The 20,348-nt window shown below is 49.5% G+C and overlaps 1 protein-coding gene across 1 annotated transcript in view; it reads right to left on the bottom strand.

Annotated features, from left to right (window-relative positions):
* The window catches only part of LOC144124720 (mannose-P-dolichol utilization defect 1 protein-like), a 77,045-nt gene that overhangs the window by 56,247 nt on the left and 450 nt on the right, over nucleotides 1-20,348 (bottom strand). Inside the window, exons 2-3 of the mRNA XM_077657573.1 lie at nucleotides 20,015-20,080; nucleotides 2,320-2,452 (exon numbers count right to left, since the gene is read on the bottom strand). Coding sequence (XP_077513699.1) covers nucleotides 2,320-2,452; nucleotides 20,015-20,080 — 199 coding nt within the window. The remainder of the gene's footprint in view (nucleotides 1-2,319; nucleotides 2,453-20,014; nucleotides 20,081-20,348) is intronic.

Here is a 20,348-nt window from a genome sequence, read left to right as displayed (position 1 = left end):
GCGTGCATTTAAGCCTCGGTTCAAAAGTCCCGCATTATCATCGCTATTTTATTTTCAAGTCGATGAAAATTCATCCGGTGGGGTAGCGAGCGAATATATTTTCCGGTGAGTGCACAGATGTTTCATGGTTTCACGGTGTTTAACGTCCCAAGGCGACTATGCTATGAGCGACGCCGTAGTGAAAGCCTTCGGGAATTTCGACCACCTGGGGTACTACTTTAACGTGCACTGGCATCGCACAGCACACGGGTCTCTAGCATTCAGCCTCCATCCAAATGCAACCGCCGCGGCCGGGATAGAAACCGCGTCTTTCGGGTCTGCAGCCGAGCATCACGACCACTGAGCCACCGCGGCGGTTGAGTGCATAGATGTTTTGAACAACTTCTGTGGCAGTGCGAACTACCCTGCATTGCACTATAATCACACACCCTCGGCCAGCTGCGCATACTTCCATTCCTTTAACAGCAATGTGCAATTTTCCAATCCGCGGTTTTCAACTTCAGCGTTTCAGAGCCCAAACGCCTAGCTATGCTAGTGCTGATTCAAAGATGAATATAAGACGCAATTGAAGTAAATAGTGCGCTGTGAGCAGTCGGTATTAACAAGAAAAAGTATGCATATACAATTCAAAATATTGTAAGCAAAGAAGCAGTTTTTTTTTTTCAGATTTCCTACTTGTGTTATTAAATTGAGTTGCATTTTTACTTTGCAACAAGATGTTGCGAGGAAAGCCAGGAAAAAAGTTGTATAAACAGCTTGACAGATCCTGAATTCCTGTTTACACAACAGGATTGACGGTTTCGCTCCTTCCCAGATGTCATGAAGAGCGCGCTCGACTAGAGAGCCTACAGCAGTAGGTACATGCATGGTTCCGATACGCTGGTCAATGTGAGTGTGCAGGGACGAAATTAGAAAGTCTGGTTGCCTCCGACACTGAAATGGCTTGCTGCCAAAGCTGGACAAATAGCTTTGTCGCGGAGCAAGCTGTTGCAGCTTACCACAGTGATAATAAAATGGGTGCACTCAGTTTGCTACGACAAGAGCGATCGAGGTTTGCAGATGGGGCGCGCTGAGTGTCCATGGCCACAATTTTCCGACAAATTAATGAACGCGCTTCTTCGCGACAGGGCTAAATACTTAAGCAACACAGGCATAGGCCGGCTGAAAAAAATTTGCCTCGGTCACAAAAAAAATCGCGCTATCGGAAAATTAGCAAATGCACGAAATCGGCTCCTAATTTTGATTATAGAGAATAAAGAACCTGATCGGTAGTGTGTCAATTTAAACGTAAATCACCTATAAAGCTTCGTGAAAAATCAGTGCAGACAGCGAAAGCTGTGCACCGGTCGGCGTGCTGACACATGACATCTGGCGTGCCATTTGGTGTTATATGGAAACGTTGGCACAGAGCAAAAAAAAAAAAAGTTTAAAGTGAGAAGCTGAAACGTACCTGGTTCCCGCAGGCATCGTAGTGTCCTCGCCGAGTGCAGAACTTAGCACAACAGTGCATCGGCATTTCACATTCCAACGAAGCACAGCCGCTTCACATCAACGCTGGGCAGCGGTTTCGTTTTCTCTACCGAACCAGCATGGCGGGCCTAGTTTGTTCCCTCTGCATGCCTGGCTTGCCCACTCGACTTTTCCGTCACTAGCGAAACGTACGCTCCCCATTTCCATAATAATGCACGTTTTCCGTACAAATACCCCTGGGAACATACGCCTCAATAACGGCTCAAGAAGCGCAGCTTGCAGGGCCAGTTGGTGCATATGATAAAACGTAATGAACAAGCGGTACAGGACGCGTTCACAAGGAAACGCGAGAGCGTCGTCCATGTGCAACCCTTCTCGTGTCAACGCGTCATGCACTGCTGGTTGTTTACCTTGCCTCTAGAAGGTTGGCGCGTACGGGAAAATTCGAAATTCACAAGAACTTCATATCAGTCAGGAGCACCATACGGAAATTGCACGAAAAGCGTGTATGGAAACCACACGGAAAAAATATGCACAGCACACATTTTTCCCCGCGTAATGTGGATGGAAACGACTTGAACAGCGCTAACAGAAAGGACGGAAGAACCCACACGCGTGCGCTGTCTGTGTTCTCTTCCGTCCTGTCCGTCAACGCTGTTCAGTCGTTTCCATTAACATGCATCGACCAAGCCCTCTTCTTGAACGCAATATGTTTCACCAGGGAGCAGGTTCTCCCAACGCCCTGCCGCCGTTTCGTCGCGCCTCAATTGTGCGAACTATCCTCCCAGCCTGAGCGTGGCCTGTACATGTGCACAGCGCGTACCGGGCAGCGGTGGTGGATTTTCTCACCTGAAGGGATAGCGCATCGCGTAGCTGTAGGCGGCCGTGGCTGTCATGCCCATCAGCTCCATCAGCACCGAGGTGACACTGATGCCTTCACCGCTCTGCGTCTGCACGATCTTCACGATCTGGGGCACCTTCACTGCACACACACGGGAAATAAGGAAAGCAGCCATGGTCAACAGCTACACAATGCTCTTCAGCCACCACACAGAACACCGAGGGTGACGTCATACGCACACACATCATACGAATGTGCGCATGCACGGTTGCTAAACCGTCCACGCGTACAAAGTGGGTACTAGATCGTTTTGCCCTTGCGAAGTGCGCGCACACATTTAGCCGATGCCTCATTTTATAATCTATAACAGTATCTTCGTGAATAACGCCGAGGCTTTTAAGAATAATTCTTGTTAGGCCGCGCTAGGCTAGCCCGGCCAGATCCTTGTGTTTTCGCCAGACAAGGCTGGGCGTTGCCTAGGCGTCCGCAGTTTTTTTTTTCTTGCACAATACGCGAATTTAATCTAGAGCTTGAAGAGTAAGAACAGAAAAGACGCAACTTCTCACATAAAGCAAGTAGGTTCTTTCTGAGCACGCTGCACAATTTTTCTATTTATTGGGGAGCCATGAAATGAGTTCTTAATGCACCCCCCCCCCTCTCCCTTAAAGGGACACTGAGGAGAAATTGAAGTTGGCTTGTATCGATAGAATAGCAGCTCCTGATCACAAAAACGCCACTCTTACTGAAAACAAAGCTCTTGTAATGTAGAAAATAGCAAGAACCGAAATACAGGTGTCGCCGCCACAGGCCAATATCGCAAGTACAAGCGTGATGACTTCCTAGGACAAGAGGCGCCACCTTGGAGGAATTTTCCTTACTTCATGGAAGCCACGAATCTCTGAGGCTGGCAAAGGAAGGTTGCGCACCGCACCGCTAGCCCTCAGAAATCACGGAGTCTGCGTTTACGTCACGTATCACGTCACTCCGTTCTGAGACATCATAAGAGTTGCCGTGGCGTCATAAGAGTTCCCTGAGTTTGAATCAGAGCGGCGGGAAAAACTTTTTCATCTTCGAATCCAAATTTCTTTGAAATAAATGCATCTTTCGCGCCCGGACAAGCGGCAACATAGCCATGAAATGCCGAACTATCAGATTTTGCTAACAACAAAAAAATGATAGAGTACTCCTCAGTGTCCCTTTAACACTACGTACCGCGGCATTGCGATATGTACAGCTTCCGCACTTAATAATACACACCTTTAGCATAGCGCGCACCGCTTACCGTGCCCCGCCACTGCGCATGCGCAGATCACCCTGAGGGCGAGAGACGGCGCCACATTCCCGTCAACAGCGCGTCCGCCTGCCTCGTCGGGACCAATCAGCTCGTGCGCAGTTGCGGGACACGGTACACGGTGAGCGGCAGCGGTACGCGCTATGCTAAAAGTGTCCAATAAAGTCAACCGCCCGGCATGAAAACGCCTCATTACAGCGATAAACGGGGATATCGCCGAATGTTTGCACAAGCGCACGAAGTCATCTTCAGAGCGAGCGCGTCGTCTGCTATGCGCTGTTCCCTAAAGCGCTGACCCTGACAACCGCGCAATATTATTACATACCCGAGAGGCTGTAGAAACGCGCAAAAATGTTCAGAATCTGCTTGCAGCATAGTGGTTAGAGCGCTCGGCTACTGAGCCGCAGTACCCGGGTTCGAGCCCGACCACGGCGGCCGCGTTTCGATGAACGCGAACCGCTAAGGCGCCCGTGTGCTGTGTGATGTCAGTGCACGTTGAAGATCTCCAGGAGGTGAAAATTACTCCGGAGCCCTCCACTACGGAACCTCTTCTTTCATCCTTATCATCACCCTTTCCTTACGGCGCGGTTCGGGTGTCCGCCGAGATATATGAGACAGTCACTGCGCCATTTCCTTTCCTCAAAACCAATTTTTTTCACCACTGCTGCCAATTAGTGAAACGTCTGAATGTTTTGCCAATCTCCTTTCATTTACGATCTTATATTCGTACGCATGAACAAAAAAAAACGAGAAATAACAATCAAAACGAGATGCTTGCACGGGATATAAGTGTGTCATTTTTTTTTTCGATCCAAAAATATTAACTCGTAACCGCGCCTTCAGACGTCCGCCAATATTTGCGACTGGAACGTTCCTAAAGGGGTGCAGACACCAATTTTGTTCCGAGTGCTTTATTTCGAATGATGCGTAAGACACTGGTAGGCGTGGATCACAAAGAGGGATTCGGCTACGCGCAGTAAGTAATGTCCAATTTAATTTCTTCTTCCGCATAGTTTCGGTTTCGGATTCTGCAGACGAACGCTGGCTATGAGGTCACAAGTAAGGATGAGATCCCGTGGACCATATAAAAACTGCAATTCTGTCATTGCTTCGTTATTTCACCCTTTCACTAGCCTGACTAAATATAGAATGACAGCCAGTGGATAAACAGTTACGTCGCATTTTTTTTTTGCCCCTTATGCGACCTCAAAATTACGACATCACAGTTACTGGCCCGCAGTTGAAACGGAAACAAACTACACTGAAGAAGAAATTTAATTACGAAATATTTACTAGGCGGTGGAAAATTCTAAGCGGTGATCAGTGTTAAAGCGTATCTAACTCACTATTCAAGATTAAGGACAAAAAAGCATGCAACAAAAAATTTGGCCTGTCTACTCTTCAAAGCGCTGTGCACGGTGATACCATGACGGACTAGACATGCAAATCCATTTTCTTTTTCCTGCGCACGAGCTTCTCGATCCTTTAGATTCGTTATCAAAAGCAGCACGCACGCATATTCCTAACCAAGTAGCGTTTACCCGAGCCCTGTTTCAAGAGTACACTTGTTCCTTCGCCAGTTTCTTATTTTAATAACAAATGAAGTCGGTCACAGAGCACTGGTTATTCTGGCGCACGAAGGGCCCTATACCGTAAGCCAATAGGCAACAAGTACGGCTTCCAAAGCGCAGTTGGCCCACAGCCGAATTGACCGCGTTCCAGATCTCCTGATGGGGCGAGAAACTCTGGTCCTCACCCTTCTGAAAATTGACTTTCACGAATGCTACCACAGCCACTGCACGGCCCAAGTAATCCCCTTGGGCACCAAAACTTCGACAAAGGCTGTATGGGCCAGTCGGCACGTAGTCCGGTCGTATTCGAAGCATGCCTGACCACACACCTTGCACAAGCTGTGCATTTGTTCACTGTTACACTACCTGTGATGGTCGCCATGTTCAAGCGTTATTGGATAGTGACCATTCCATTCTAAGTAGCCAAGTTCTCACACCATGGGCTGGCACACACGTTCGCACGGCGGGCGGTCATCTGGTTGTCCCTCTCGGCATGTGCACCACCCGAGTTCAAATCAAGGCGTCCACGCTTGTGGTCAGCTGCCTTGTTGTGAATGACTGTTCAAGTGATCTTATCATAGGCGTAGAATTTCTGCGTGAAAATGGGGCCATTATTGACCTCCGAGATCGCAAGGTCACATTTGCAACTGAGAATGCTACCGCCCTCAGCCATGCGACGCCAGATGTTTCATGTTTCTACGGACATTGTCACCCTGTCGCCTCGAACCAGCGCCTTCTTTATACTGTCGAGTGTGATGCACTTCAGGACGGTGACGCCATCACCGAAACCAACATTTCATTACTGCTCACGCAAAGCGTGTGCGTGGCCCGCAGACTGATCCATCTTAACAGTGGCCAGTCACAGGTTTTTTGCTACCAATTTTACGCACGAGCACCGGCATCTTTTTCGCGGCACTTCCGTAGCATTTGCCGAACGCATCTCCGATGTTTCCGAGTGCTTCTCCTCAGAACCAGCGCAGCGTCCCTACTCCCTCGAGAGCCTCGACGCCAACTCCGCGCTGTCAGCCAGCCAAGGGGAACAGCTGTGTGCACTGTTGCTCGAATTCAGAGAGTGTTTCGCCTCCACGTCGGGAGTGCGTCCAACTACCATCACCAAGCATATAGTGACGTTCGATGACGTACACCCAATCGGTCAGCACCCCTACCGCGTCTCGTCGACAGAGCGCAAAGTTAATTAAGGATATGCTCGAAGATGACGTTATCCAGCCTTTCACCAGCCCATGGTCCTCGCCGGTCGTCCTCGTTAAAAAGAAAGACGGCAAGTTTCGCTTTTGCGTCAATTACCGGAAGCGCATGCAGTCACCAAGAAGGACGCTTACCCGTTGCCACATATTGACGACTCTCTCGACCCTCTTCGGCGTGCTCGGTATTTTTTGTCCATCGACCTAAAAAGTGGTGGCTACTGGCAGATTGAGGTAGATGAACGGGACCGTGAGAAGACGGCCTTTGTCATTTCCTACGGCCTTTATGAATTCAAAGTTCTATCTTTCGGCCTTTGTTCAGAGCCTGCCACATTTGAGTGGATGATGGGCATTGTCCTTGAGCTGGTCTAAAAGGAACCCTGAAGTGATTTCGATGGGCACATTGCAGTGCAACAGATCTAAAGGGGTTGTCTTTGTGGGTATTCAAGTCAAATTTGAGAGCTCTGCGCGGACCCTATAGTTTAGGAATAGTTTTTTTAAAAATCGCTGTCGCAGTAGTTCGCAACCAATCCTGGCGACATACTTCACCGCGCGTTCCCTAACCGGATGACGTCAGTGGGCAGACGGGAAGGGCCAGCCTGGAAGGGCAAGCCTTGAAGCTCGCTGCCGTCATCAACTTTCGGGAGCTGGTCGTGTTATGTTCCACCCGACTGACAGTTGACGACGATACCGAGCCACGCCGGACTAAGTTACGCGACTGTGACGACGACGCACTGATTCCGTCAAGAGCCAGCATGTTTGTTACCATAGCGCGATAACAGCCCGGAGCTTGTGGCATTGCTGCAACCAATATGTCGCTGCTCCTCGGTCGGCAAGTCTACAGTGTGTTGCTCTTGGAATTAGTAAACTGAAAAAATGGGCGAACCGAACTTTTGGTGACCGATTATGGTAGTGAACCTCATTGTCTGGCAAAACAGCCATTGCGAATTCTAAGTGCTCAGCGAATGCGCGAGACAGCATGCTTTGTCCGAAACCCCGGCATCACTGGAGGCACCGATCACTCCCATAAAAGCTGACGTGAGCCTGAACCTCCCGCCTAATCAGAAACGCTGCCTGGAAAGCGTTATCGAATCTTTCCGCGACTGTTTTGACTCGACCTCCAAGGTTAGGCAGACGCCGCTCACAAAGCACCGCATTAAGGCCAGAATGCATGGAGCATTTTACAGCGGCAAGTCGCCGATTTTCGCCCGACGGCGCAAACTCGACGCCCGGCGTCGCGAAAAAATTAGGCAGTGGCTTAGCTCTGGTTAAGCCTGGATATACAAGCGAAAATCTTCTGTTATGCTTGGTTTGATGTCATGGTTATGCTTCGTAGCTTAGCTGGTATTGTATAGATTGTTTATCTATAGGCTTAGACTTGGTTACTCAATGGCATATGTTTACGAGTTAGACACAAAAGCGACATTATTAAGCTTCTTTATCTATTATTGTTGGACACATTGTCTTGCAGTTTCTCTACAGCCATAAAGACAGCCCGGTGATCCGAGTAGTAGTAAGCGGCTGTCTCTGTGGTTTCGCTGCTGTGCAGCCAACTCCCAGCGAGTACTTTTGGATCGGACGAATATAGTTTTCTCAGCTTTTCTGCGTAGTCCAGCAGCAGCAGCACTCTCCTTCGCTTCCATGTCGAGTGTGCACACCTGTTCTCTGGCAAGCGCATTATATAGCCTCCTTGCGCATGCACATGACGCACATGTGCAGCAGCGCGCGGCTGCGCCGAAAGGTCAGGCGACGGCAGCGGCGAGGAGCGACCACCTGCGCGGCGCGTGACGTCACTCGTTTTCGCGCATGCGCATAACTCACCAGCGGCCGCCTGCGCCGTGCGTGACGTCACTCGTGCTCCGACATACGCCGGCTCGCGCGAAGCGCGGTGTTGACTAGCGTAGTGAAGCTTTTCACTTCAAAAATTAATGTGGATTAGCTCAACTTACCCAGGATATACAAAGCGAAATATGTCGGCGTTCACTGTGTTTATTGGCGTTGGCGTGACTATGTTCTAGACGGCGACGGCTTTGAGCAAAGGAAGGGCGCATAACTGGCTCCCTGGATAAGCGGACGCCTCATTCGTGCTTTAATACATGTGGCGGTGGTGACAGAGAGAGATGTGGCCTGAATGCATTAGCGCTGACAGCGTTGTGGCTGACATGCGGCACTGCAGCAATAGCTAGTCCACAGCGTTCATTTGGTGATTAATCTCTCGCGATCAACCATTAACTGCATGCCACCTCCCATGGTGGCAGGGAGGGCGCGCTGCCTATCCAGTGTGCGGAACGCAATCAAAGCAGGCTTTTTGCAGTTGGTCACCAACGCCACGTATGTACATGAAAGCGAGATTGAGGTGTCCACTGACCCACGGAGCAGGTTGTGGGCTTTTCCTTTCGTGAAAATGAACGGCCTTTGCAAAGTTGTCAACGCCAATGAACTCTATGAACGCTGTCGGCTCACTTGTTTTGTTTGGTTTTTGAGGAAAGGAAATGGCACTGCAACCGTCTCACATATCTCGGTGGACACCCGAACCGCGCCGTAAAGGGAGGGATAAAGGAGGGAGAAAAAAGAAAGAGAAAACTGGAAATTGAAAGTTGGATTGAGGGAAAGCGCGGCGCTGCGCAGCTCAGCGTCGGAACACCTGTGGCACATGCGCAGTAGTGACTACGGAGCAAGAGAGAAATATCCGCGGCGAGGCGCGCGTGGTGACGTCACATGCCTCCTCGGAACACCGCCACGGCGAAGTCGCAAGTTCCCGGCCAGTAAAGGTTTCCTTTTAAAACTGCAGCCCGACGGAAGCTGTCCCTCTACTCGTCGTACCTGCGGCCTTTATCGACGAAGTCCTGCAGGAGTGCCACAAAGACCCATCTTCTGGTCACCTGGGTTTTTGCCGAACTTGAAAAGTACTACTGGCAAATATGGTTGCTGCAGTTGTAAAGCCTCACGTCAGAACTTGCCGCGAGTGCCAACGTCGCAAGACGCCGCCGACTAAGCCAGCCGGACTACTGCAGAATATTGCTCCACCACAATCACGAACACCCGAGTGCGGAGCAATGGGAGAGCCGTCTCACCAGCAGCGAGCTCACGGCCCAACGGGCCTTAGTGAGGCACGCGGGCGATGCAGCACGGCTCAGTGGAGCCCTGGAATAGGGGCCCACCCATGCTGAAGAGAAGACTCCGATCGCCAGCGCCAAGAACGAAGACGACGGAGCTTTCGAATGCGCGAATCTCTTGACTGTATCAATAAAAGTTTTCACTCACTCACTCCACCACAATTATTAATTGGTGTTTGGGGAAAGGAAATGGCGCAGTATGTCTCATATATCGTTGGACACCTGAACCGCGCCGTAAGGGAAGCGACGAAGGAGAGAGTGAAAGAGGAAAGGAAGAAAGAGGTGCCGCAGTGGAGGGCTCCGCGGGATAATTTCGAACACCTGGGGATCTTTAACGTGCCCTGACATCGCACAACACACGGGCGCCTTAGCGTTTTTCCTCCATAAAAACGCAGCCCCCGCGGTCGGGTTCGAACCCGGGAACTCCGGATCAGTAGTCGAGTGCCCTAACCACTGAGCCACCGCGGCGGGTCCGCCACAAGTCCCCTTCCACCAAATCGGCATGGACTTACTCGGCCCATTTTCGAAGTCCTCGCAGGGTAACTGCTACATTGTGGTCGCCGACCACCTCGGACCAGAAAGCTCGTCCCCGTGGTACCGCTGACGAAATTTCGAACTTGTTCATTCAAACCATTGCGCTTCATCACGGTGCACCCACCGTCGTTCAAACTGGCAGGGGAATAGCGTTCACCTCGGTCCTTACGCAGGAGGTTGTGCGCCTGAGTGGCACGTCACCACAAAAGAACCGCTTGGCTTACCACGCTCAAACGAACGGCCTCACCGAACGGCTCAACATCGGCGACATGCTTTCCATGTATGCCGACGAGAACCACAGGAATTGGGATGCCATACTCCCTTACGTCACATTTGCCTATAATACTGCTATACAAGAAACGACGCGCTCCACTCCATTTCGTTTAGTACATGGTCGCGAAGCCACAATCCTGCTGGACGCAATGCTGCTTCCAGCTAGTGCTACCGCCCCTGTTATGGGTGCTGCCCAATTCATTTGTCACGCCGAGGCCACCCACCAACTCGTTTGACAGCGCATCCGGCATCAGCAAGCCCACGACGCTCGCCACTATAACCTCCGCCACAAAGCTGTGACTTACCAGCCCGGCTGACAAGTCTGGGTTTGGAGTCGAATCCGCATGCGAGGGCGCTCTGAAAAGCTTCTACGCCGATACTTCGGCCTCTACGAGGCGCTCCGCCAACTCAGTAAAAAAATTATTATTATTTGGTTTTTGAGGAAAGGAAACGTAGTAGTAACTGTCGCATTTCTCGGTGGACACCCGAACCGCGCCGTAAGGTAAGGGACAAAGGAGGGAGTGAAAGAAGAAAGGAACAAAGAGGTGCCGTAGTGGAGGCCTCCGGAATAATTTCGACCACCTGGAGATCTTTATCGTGCACTAACATCACACAGCACACGGGCGCCTTTTGCGTTTTGCCTCCATCGAAACGCAGCCGCCGCGGTAGGGCTCGAACGCCGGTACTCCGGCTCAGTAAACGAGCGCCTTAACCACTGAGCCACCGCAGCGGATACTCAGTGAGATCAACTACGGAGTTCTAACACTCGGAACAGCTCGCTCCTTGCTATTTAGGCAACCATGCGCACAACCAGGGGGCAGTGCGTCAGTGTTGTGGTGCAGTGTGTGGTGCGCGGACGTATGTGATCAGGGCTAGCACTCAATACGACGTGTGAAGTACAGAAGTGTCTCACTGTGACTCCTGTCTTGAATAATGGCATAATATGGTGGCTACGAGGATTTCGCGGAACGGCACCGCGCGGCAAGACGCAGCAGAACGCTGCCAGCGTTTTGCAACTGGCGTCGACGCCCACCCTTGGAACTTTTGAAGCGTTCGACTCCGGCACCGGTGCGGCATGGCCTTTGCACTTGGAAAGGCTGGAGTACTATTTCGTTGCTGACATCATCACATCGAGTGAGCAGAAACGAGCCGTGCTCTGCACGCTATGAGGCACAACAACGTACGCCGTAATCCGTTCTTTGTGCTCTCCGACGCTGCGCTACGGCGACACCGTGTCCAAGTTGAAGACGCACTTCAACCCGAAGCCGTCCGTCATTGTGCAACGGTTTCAGTTCGGGATACGTGGCCAGCGTCCGGGGAGAGCATTGCTGGCTACGCTGCCGAACTTCGCCGACTGTCCGAGCACTGCGATTTTGGCTCAACGCTGGACGACATGCTCCGAGACAGGTTGGTCTGCGGTCTCCGCAACGAATCTCTATAGAGCGGCAGCTACTTACCGAGCCCAAACTAACCTTCACGATGGCCGGAGGGAGAGTTATAGCAGCAGAATGCGCCCAGCGTGAAACGGAAAATTCGGGAGACGCTACCCGAAAAAATTTGGCGCGTTCAGAAAAACTGCGTTGCAACTGCTAAGCCTTTCGAAGCGAACGCACAACGCGACGCGTATACATACAGGTATCTGCGCCCCGCTCGCGCCTCGCGCATGCGCAGACAGGCTCCAGCGTACGCCCGCGCGCGCCTAGGATATGTCTATCGGGTTGGCGCTTCCGCTGTGGTAGCGGCGGCGGAACAGCTGACATTTACGGAATCTTCCAAGTAGCATCCGAAGAGTCGGCAGTTCGGGTGTCTGTCAAAATCAATGGACAGCCCTGTTGTATCGTAACTAGGACAAGGAAGATGGCAGACGCAGCATTCAACCCCATACAAGGCGTTCTGTATTCTCCTTCGTTCTTCATCTCACGTGCGCGCGAGCATCGCGCGTACAACGCCGCTTCGTCGTCTTCTTCACTACATTTCCGCCGCACTTAAAAAAAAAAAACTCTGAGGTAATAGTTCTTCTAATCCACAACATATAGTCTTTGAACTTTACGGGCATCTTCTTTTGACGTGTGCTTCTGCGGGCCGAAGTAGGAGTAGCTCCTGTAGAGGTACACGATGGTTGAGGAGTGGCTGTCGGTTCTGAAGTGGGCAAATCCGGGCGCAATGAAGGGTCCTGACATCAGCGGTATTGGGGGCAAGCTGGGTCGGAGGCGTATTACAAGATGAGCTCTGATCCGCGTTTCTGGAATGAAAATTGGTCGGCACTCAGGTGCAGTCGATGGGCGGCAAAATGTGAGCAAAAAGAGCCGCGGAAGCTGAGGACGGTAACTGCTGCTGAGCGACCTCTTGACGAAGCTCCGAAAACTCGGCAGACAGCTTGCCTCGCACAGTTTGCTTGCGAACACGCACGTACTCGCCGGTCTGAAGGCACGGTGCTTGGCTCCACTCCGCTGGACCGCATAAAGCTTATACTTGGATTGCTTCTGCTCAAGCCTCTGTCGCAAGAGCTTAAGCGCTTCTGTGGGATCTGCCGAAAAGCCTCACGAGCAGTGAGCCTGAGAAACTCTTGAACAGTTGCAGTTGTGACAGTATTCGTGAAAGAAGCTTCTGGCCACTTACTATACTAGTCCATGAGTGTGATTGCGAAGCGACAGTCACTAGGAGCTTGATCGAAAGGTCCCACGATGTCAATGGCAACCTTATCCTAAGACTAGTCTGGGAAGGCTACAGGTTGCAGAGGAGCTGCAACTGGTCGAGCCGACTTGTAACATGACTGACACATGACCGTACCAATTCTTCAACGTGTTCGTCCATTCGCCGCCACCAGTAGTGCTCTCGTAGTTGGCTCTTCGTGCGGCTGATTCCGGGATGCGACTCGTGCGCTATGTTCATGAAGCGCTGTCGCAAACTTTCGGGAACGACGACTCTGCTACCTCGGTACAATAATAGAATAGACAACTCCGCGCGTAGGATAGTATGGAATGAGATTTTGCGGCAGGGATTTCTTGTCAGGCCATGTCGCAGATTCTTTAAAAAATTGCATGGCCTGCGCAACAATCTCGTCGCTTATGGTTGCCTCTTGTACCTCTTGTAAAGTCATAGCTGGGGATAGCAGGCAGACGAAATCGTCTTCACTTGAGTCGAACGTAGCTCAGGAAGTAACAGGGGCGTATCAGCTGTTCTGGACAGACATTCTAGTGATGCACCTTTTATCTTCATTTGTGGGGCCGAAATGGCATCCAGACCAAGGAGAGTTGTCTCTCACGAGACAACATACAACAAGATAAAGGCGGCACGGTCGTGGAATTTTGCTGCTGTAACAAAACGCCCTTGAACGATAATTCTAGATAATTCTGAAATTCCGGGAGTTGAACTGTGGATGAAATAAGCGGGAAACTATCCGCGAAGTATCGGCGGTAAGATCTTCAGCAAGAATCGAGTGATGAGCCGGTGTCAGTCGGGAAGCGGATGGACTTGCCTTCGATCAGGACAGAGGCAAAGATTATATTTTTCTGACCTTCAACCTGTAGATCAACCGCACTGCTGGAGTCATTCGGCATCTGCGGTGCATCAGCAGTATCTTCGAATTTCTGAACTTGAACTTGACGATCAGACGACCTGCAGAGCGAGTCCAAATGGCCCACTTTGCAGCACCGACGACACTTACGGGCGCAGGCCCGGCATGCGGGATTGTTTGCCAGGTTTGGTTTATGGGGGGTTTAACGTCACAAAGCGACTAAGGCTATGAGGGACGCCGTAGTGGAGGGCTCCGGAAATTTCGACCACCTGGGGTTCTTTAACGTGCACTGACATCGCACAGCACACGGGCCTCTAGAATTTCGCCTCCATCGAAATTCGACCGCCGCAGCCGGGATCGAACCCGCGTCTTTCGGGCCAGCAGCCCAGCGCCATAACCACTCAGCCACCGCGGCGGCCAATTGTTCGCCAGGTGGGCAGTAGAACCGCACCGGTAGCACATGCGCTGTGGAAGTGCAGATGAAGGAATTGACGTGTGGCAATGGCACTTGCACTGGGTCGACTGAAGTGCTTGTCCCGATGCGAGGTCAGGAACTGCCGACTGCTTACGCTTCTCGAACGATGGCAGCAACAGAGCGAAATTATGCGCAGACTGACCGTGAAGCTTCGGCCATAATTTTCAGAATTAAGAAGTTCCACAAGTTAATTTATGGACGTCACTTCCGGATCGTAACAGATCACAAGCCCTTGTTGGGACTCTAGCACCACTCCAAGCCTATATGCCTCAAGTATTATCCCCAAGAATGCTGCGATGATCGTTGATGATGTCTGCATATGATTATGAACTGGAATACAGACCTGCGCAACAGCTGCAGAATGCAGATGCACTCAGCCGAGTGCTATTAACACAGGAAGATGAGAACACTTCAGAAAAGCGACTGTTTGAGGTTGCGTTTCTAGGAGCAACACCAGGAATTTCTTGGGACACACAGAAGATTGCATGCTGTACTCGAAAAGACATTGTTTTAGCTCGAGTATTGCACTGGACTGTCAACGGATGGCCTGAAGGAAAACTTTCAGAAAAGTTCAAGCCTCCTGTTCGACAATCAATCAATCAATCTTTATTTTGCATTTTTAGTACAAATAAAAATGCAGGGAGTGGGGACAACTTGAGCTGTCACAATACAGAGGGTGTCTGCTGTGGGGAAGCAGATTTGTCATTCCAGGAGAAGCGAGGGACCACGTACTGAGTCTTCTGCATAACATGCATTCTGGAATTGTTCACATGAAGGCTCTAGCAAGAACCTCAGTCTGGAGGCCAGAATCGATGAAGCCATAGAAGGTCAGATGTTGCCTTCGTTGTCAGTAAGCAAGGCCAGCACCTGCACGTGCGAGACTTGATCCTAGGAATTCACAAAAAACCCTTGGTCTAGGATTCATATTAATTTTGCAGGGCCCTTCCAGCGAAAGGTTTTTTTACTCGTTGTAGACTCCTATTCCAAATGGTTGAAAGTTCAACTTGCATCAATGACTTCAGCAACAGTTTGCCAGAAACTGTGTGCTGTCTTTGCAACACATGGTATACCAGACACGAATATGTGTGACAATGAAACTCCGTTTGTCTCACAAGCATTCCAGGCATTCATACTCTTGAAGAAACAAACTCGACATGTGAAGATGGCACCCTACCAGCCGTCATCCAATGGCTAAGTTGAGCGGATGATTCAGGAGACAAAGCAAGTCCTGAAACGCTTGGGAAGTGGAGACATAGCTACAAAGTTATCCCGGTTTCTTCTAAGTCAACATGTTCTTCCACATTCCGCCGCGGGGAAGAGCCTCGCCGAAATGCTGATGGGTCGTAGACTTCGTACTGCACTTGACAGACTTCACCCAGACTTGCAGTATGAAATGGAGCTCAAACAAGAGAAGCTTGTGGAGCGGGGAAATCAAGGTATAAGAACATCTGAGCAGGAAGAACCTGTTTTTTATAAAAAATTATCCGACTGGACCTCAGTGGCTACCAGGTGTTATATGCCACGTTACCGGTCCTTTGTCTTGCAAGATCTGCACGATGTGGAAATCCGGGATCCGGTCGATGTGGAAATTCCATATGGACCAGATTCGCCGTCACAAATGTTGTACATACTCTGAAGAGTCATGTGGCAAGCAGCTAGCACTCGCTCCACTTTTTGTATACCCGCTGTCAACACAGCAGGAAGACCCCAAGGAGGAACGCTCGCCTTCTTCGGCAACTCATCTAGATGGTGCTGCGGAACATTACCTGCCAGCTGCATAGTAACTCTCTCAGCACACTGAGTCAACTGAAATGCCTAGTCCTGTTTCACAGCCTTTGTCAAGACCTCAGCAACAGTGACGAAGGCCAGAGTATTTGAAGGACTATACCGTCTAAGGAGGAAAGAGTGTTATGTAGGCAACCATGAGCACAACCAGGTGGCTGTGCGTCAGTGCTATGGTGGTGTGTGTGGTGTGCGGACGCATGTGATCAGGGATAGCGCTCAATATGATGTGTAAAGCACATAAGTGTCTTACTGTAACTCCTTTTTTGAATAAAGACCTAATACTCATCTAGACGGTCGACCTCAGAAGTTGTCGACGTGGCCCAGATGAAGCCGTTCTATGCCCGCTAGCGCCTCACGCGTGTCTACACCACACGCTAGACACATGCAACGCACCTTGGCACCCTGATTCACATTGTTGCTGCGCCGAGTCGATACCCTTCATAGAGGGGGAATAATGCCACACTACTAACCCCTCTAGTGGTGCCATACCAGAGCTAAACTATATTACATGGCACTTGGCAAGCCTTGGGCATTCCTGGGACTAGATGATTTGTTGTCTTTTTCTCTCGAGCTATCCTCGAGCTACCTGCTGCCTTGCATGTCTAAGCAAACTTGCCCTGCATATGTCAATCGTTTGTTGGTGACAATATTCTGATGTACTGCACTGCTGACAGTGCTATGCTGAAAAAGCGCTCTTCTAACTCAAAAAAGCCTATTTTAAAAAATTGTGTAGTCTTCGGTGAAACACCCTGTATATGCGCAGGGAAATAACCGGAGGGGCGTTATTTTCCTGTGCTTGCGCACTGGAGCCCCATTCCCCTATTTCCCTAACTGATAGGGTCCCCCCATTCTAAAAGTCTCTAATAGCTTGCAAGCCGCACAGAATCACACCGCTCGGTTCGTCACAGGTTATTCCAAATTTTCAAGCAGCATATCAGTCTTTCGACAATAAGCAGCAACTTCATCATCATCAGCCTGCCTACGCCCACTGCATGGAAAAGGCCTCTCCCATGTCTCTCCAATGAACACTGTCCTTTGCCAGCTGAGCCCATCATATCCCCACAAACTTCTTAAATCTCACACGCCCACCTAACTTTATGGTGTCCCCTGCTCTGCTTGCCTTCTCTTGGAATCCACTCTCTTACCCCCCTCAAGGACCAGCAGTTATATTGCCTTCACATATATTCGTAAATTGCCATTCATGGTCTAAGGGAACCTGCCATTTGCGCTCCACCCCATTCTTGTCCTAGTTATTTCCCTCATGATCCGGATCAGTGGTCACTGCCTACCATAAGTAAACGTATTCCTTTACCACTTCCAGCACCTCACTACTAATTGTGAACTGCTGTTCTCTTGCTAGACTGTTGAACACTACTTTGGTTTTCTGCATGTTAATTTTCAGGCCCACCGTTCTGCTCTGCCTTTTTAACTCATTGATCATGCTTTGCAGTTCATCTCGTGAGTGACTCAACAAGGCAATGTCATCAGCAAATTCCAGATTATTTAGGTTACTCTCATCCCCAACTGCTCCTAATTCAGGCCTCCAAACACCTCCTGTAAATATGCGGTGAATAGCTTTGGCGAGATCATGTCTCTCTGCCTGATGCCCTTCCTCATAGGAATTTTATTGCTGACTTTATCGAGGACTGTGGTAGCTGTGCAGTTTCTATAGATATCTTCCAGTATTTTCACATAAGGCTCTTCTACACCGTGATTCTGCAATGCCTGCAAGACTGCTGAGGTTTCCACTGAGTCAAAGGCGTTCTCGTAATCAATGAAGGCTACATTATAGGGGTTGGTTATATTTTGCACATTTCTCTATCACCTGGTTAATAGTGTGAATATGGTCTAATGTGTCCTTTACAAAAGCCTGCCTGATCATTTGGTTGATTGAAGTCTAAGATTGCCTTGACTCTAAATGCGATTACCTCAGTAAATACCTTATAGGCGACGGACAATAAGCTGATCGGTCTGTAATTTTTCAAGTCCTCGGCGTCTCCTTTCTTATGAATTAAGATAATGTTAGCGTTCCTCCAAGCTTCTCGTACGCTCGAGATCACAAGGCATTACGTATACAGGGTGGCTGGTTTTTCTAAACCACAATCTCCCCTTCATCCTTCAACAGATCTGCCGTTACCGGATCCTCACCAGCTCCCTTTGCATTACTCCTCAAGCCCTAAAATTTTCTTTACTTCCTCTTTCGTTACTGACGGGATGACACTTTGCTGTGTGCTACTGTCTTTCTCATTAACGTTGTGATTACATTGGCTACTGTATAGATTCGTGTAGAACTCTTCGGCTACTTTAACTATCTTGTCCATATTACTAATGACATTGCCTTCCTTGTCATTAGCCGTCTTAACTGGGCCCATCTTCGTGCCGCAAACAGTTTTGCCTCACATTCGTGATGGACATACTTCTAGTGCACTAGCACTAAGTGCCTTGCTTTTCGTTACTGACGGGATGACACTTTGCTGTGTGCTACTGTCTTTCTCATTAACGTTCTGATTACATTGGCTACTGTATAGATTCGTGTAGAACTCTTCGGCTACTTTAACTATCTTGTCCATACTACTAATGACATTGCCTTCCTTGTCATTAGCCGTCTTAACTGGGCCCATCTTCGTTCCGCTAACAGTTTTGCCTCACATTCGTGATGGACATACTTCTAGTGCACTGGCACTAAGTGCCTTGCTAGCAAAAAAGCAGTCTTGTCTGGGGATGAAGCCTTGGAGCAGAGATAAACTAAAACAAAACAATTTACGGCTGCGAGCGGGTTTAGAACCCGCGGTGGCGAAAACAGATCCGCTTTGTTGGCCACTGCATTTGACTATTGTGCCACCGCCTCGATGTGAGTAGGGCCCGCTACCTCTTGACTATCACCGCAGCCGAACATCCCGTGTGCTAAAGTGCAAGTCTCTCACGCTGTGCTTTGCAAGTCACCATCTTCATCAACTTCCATCCATACGCAATGGAACATGCATTCTTGTTTCCACACAGTCAACCCGTGGAATCTACTCATTCCCGACGACGTCACAGAAGCTTCAGCTGATGCAACATTTTCTGAAATACTCAGCCAGCATTAATAACTCGTGTCTACATTGCTAGATTATGCCTCCATCACTTCAGTTGTCACTTTTGAGGTATTATGCATCCAATGTGCGTGCTTCTTTGTGCCCTTGTTTTCTGCTATTGCAACCTCAGTAAGTCAATAGCTTGTAGAGACAACACAGAATGGGTCAGCTACTTAATTACTTTTAAGAACTGTGGAAATATTTTTTTGAACAAGTTTAAGGTAGAAATTCATTAGTTGTTTGCCAATTATGAATGGCCTGGGCATGTGTCCACAAAGCTAAACAACATGAAGAATGCATGAGGACAGCAATTATTGCTATTTGACATTCAGCGTCTGGTCTGCCACAATCAAGGTGATTATGCTGTGCACAATTTTGTTAACCTGCCACGACGGCCCAGTACACACGGAATTCGGATGATGACCCTGAGTGTGCGCTACTAAACCGTAATAATGATCCAAATTCAAGACAGGAAAAAAAAATTAAATTCACTTTTCAGAATTGGTCAAATATAAAGAGCGAAAGCTCTGTACGAGTGAGTTGATTGAATGGAAAACAAAGAGAGTACACTTCAAGATACATATCAAAAACTAAATACAGTTGGATATCCGTTCCATGACAGACTGTTGTCAGGTGGTGATCACTAAAACTGTTGTGCAACGTCTGTAGGCGGCAGGGTCGGACATGTGCATGTGTTGCCGGTGACATATGTGGCTTCCCATGCCACTTGGTCTCTTCTTTTTTTCTACAGATACTTGTTTCAGAGACGACAAAAAAAAAATACACCGAACGGATGTGTTGCAGTTGGCTTGACGAACACTGGGTCAACGTCTCTAGCCAGTGCATCCGCTACAAGCGCACTCACCGAGCGTGGATCCAACTATGATGCCATAGCCTAGACATTTGCTCAGAGCTAGCTTGAGACAGTCCACTGCAAGAAAGGAAGAGAAAGGCCAGTCAGGAAGACTCGACATACCACGTTGTCGCAGAACGCCATCACGTACATGGAAACAATTCTTATCGGGTACAGAGATAACGACAATGTTTCGTTTATTTTTTGTACTTTCACCCGGACATATGTTATCGCTCGACAACACGCCTGCCGATTCTGCTGCCTCTACGATGAGGTACAACTCGCCGCCGCGAACCCACAAAATGCCCCCTTTGCACATGCTATTTGCGAAAGAAAATTCGTTTCA

This window comes from Amblyomma americanum, chromosome 3 (assembly GCF_052857255.1).
Source record: "Amblyomma americanum isolate KBUSLIRL-KWMA chromosome 3, ASM5285725v1, whole genome shotgun sequence".
Taxonomy (NCBI): Eukaryota; Metazoa; Arthropoda; class Arachnida; order Ixodida; family Ixodidae; genus Amblyomma; species Amblyomma americanum.
The sequence above is the reverse complement of the archived record's forward strand: the minus strand, read 5'-3'. Positions and strand labels throughout refer to the sequence as shown.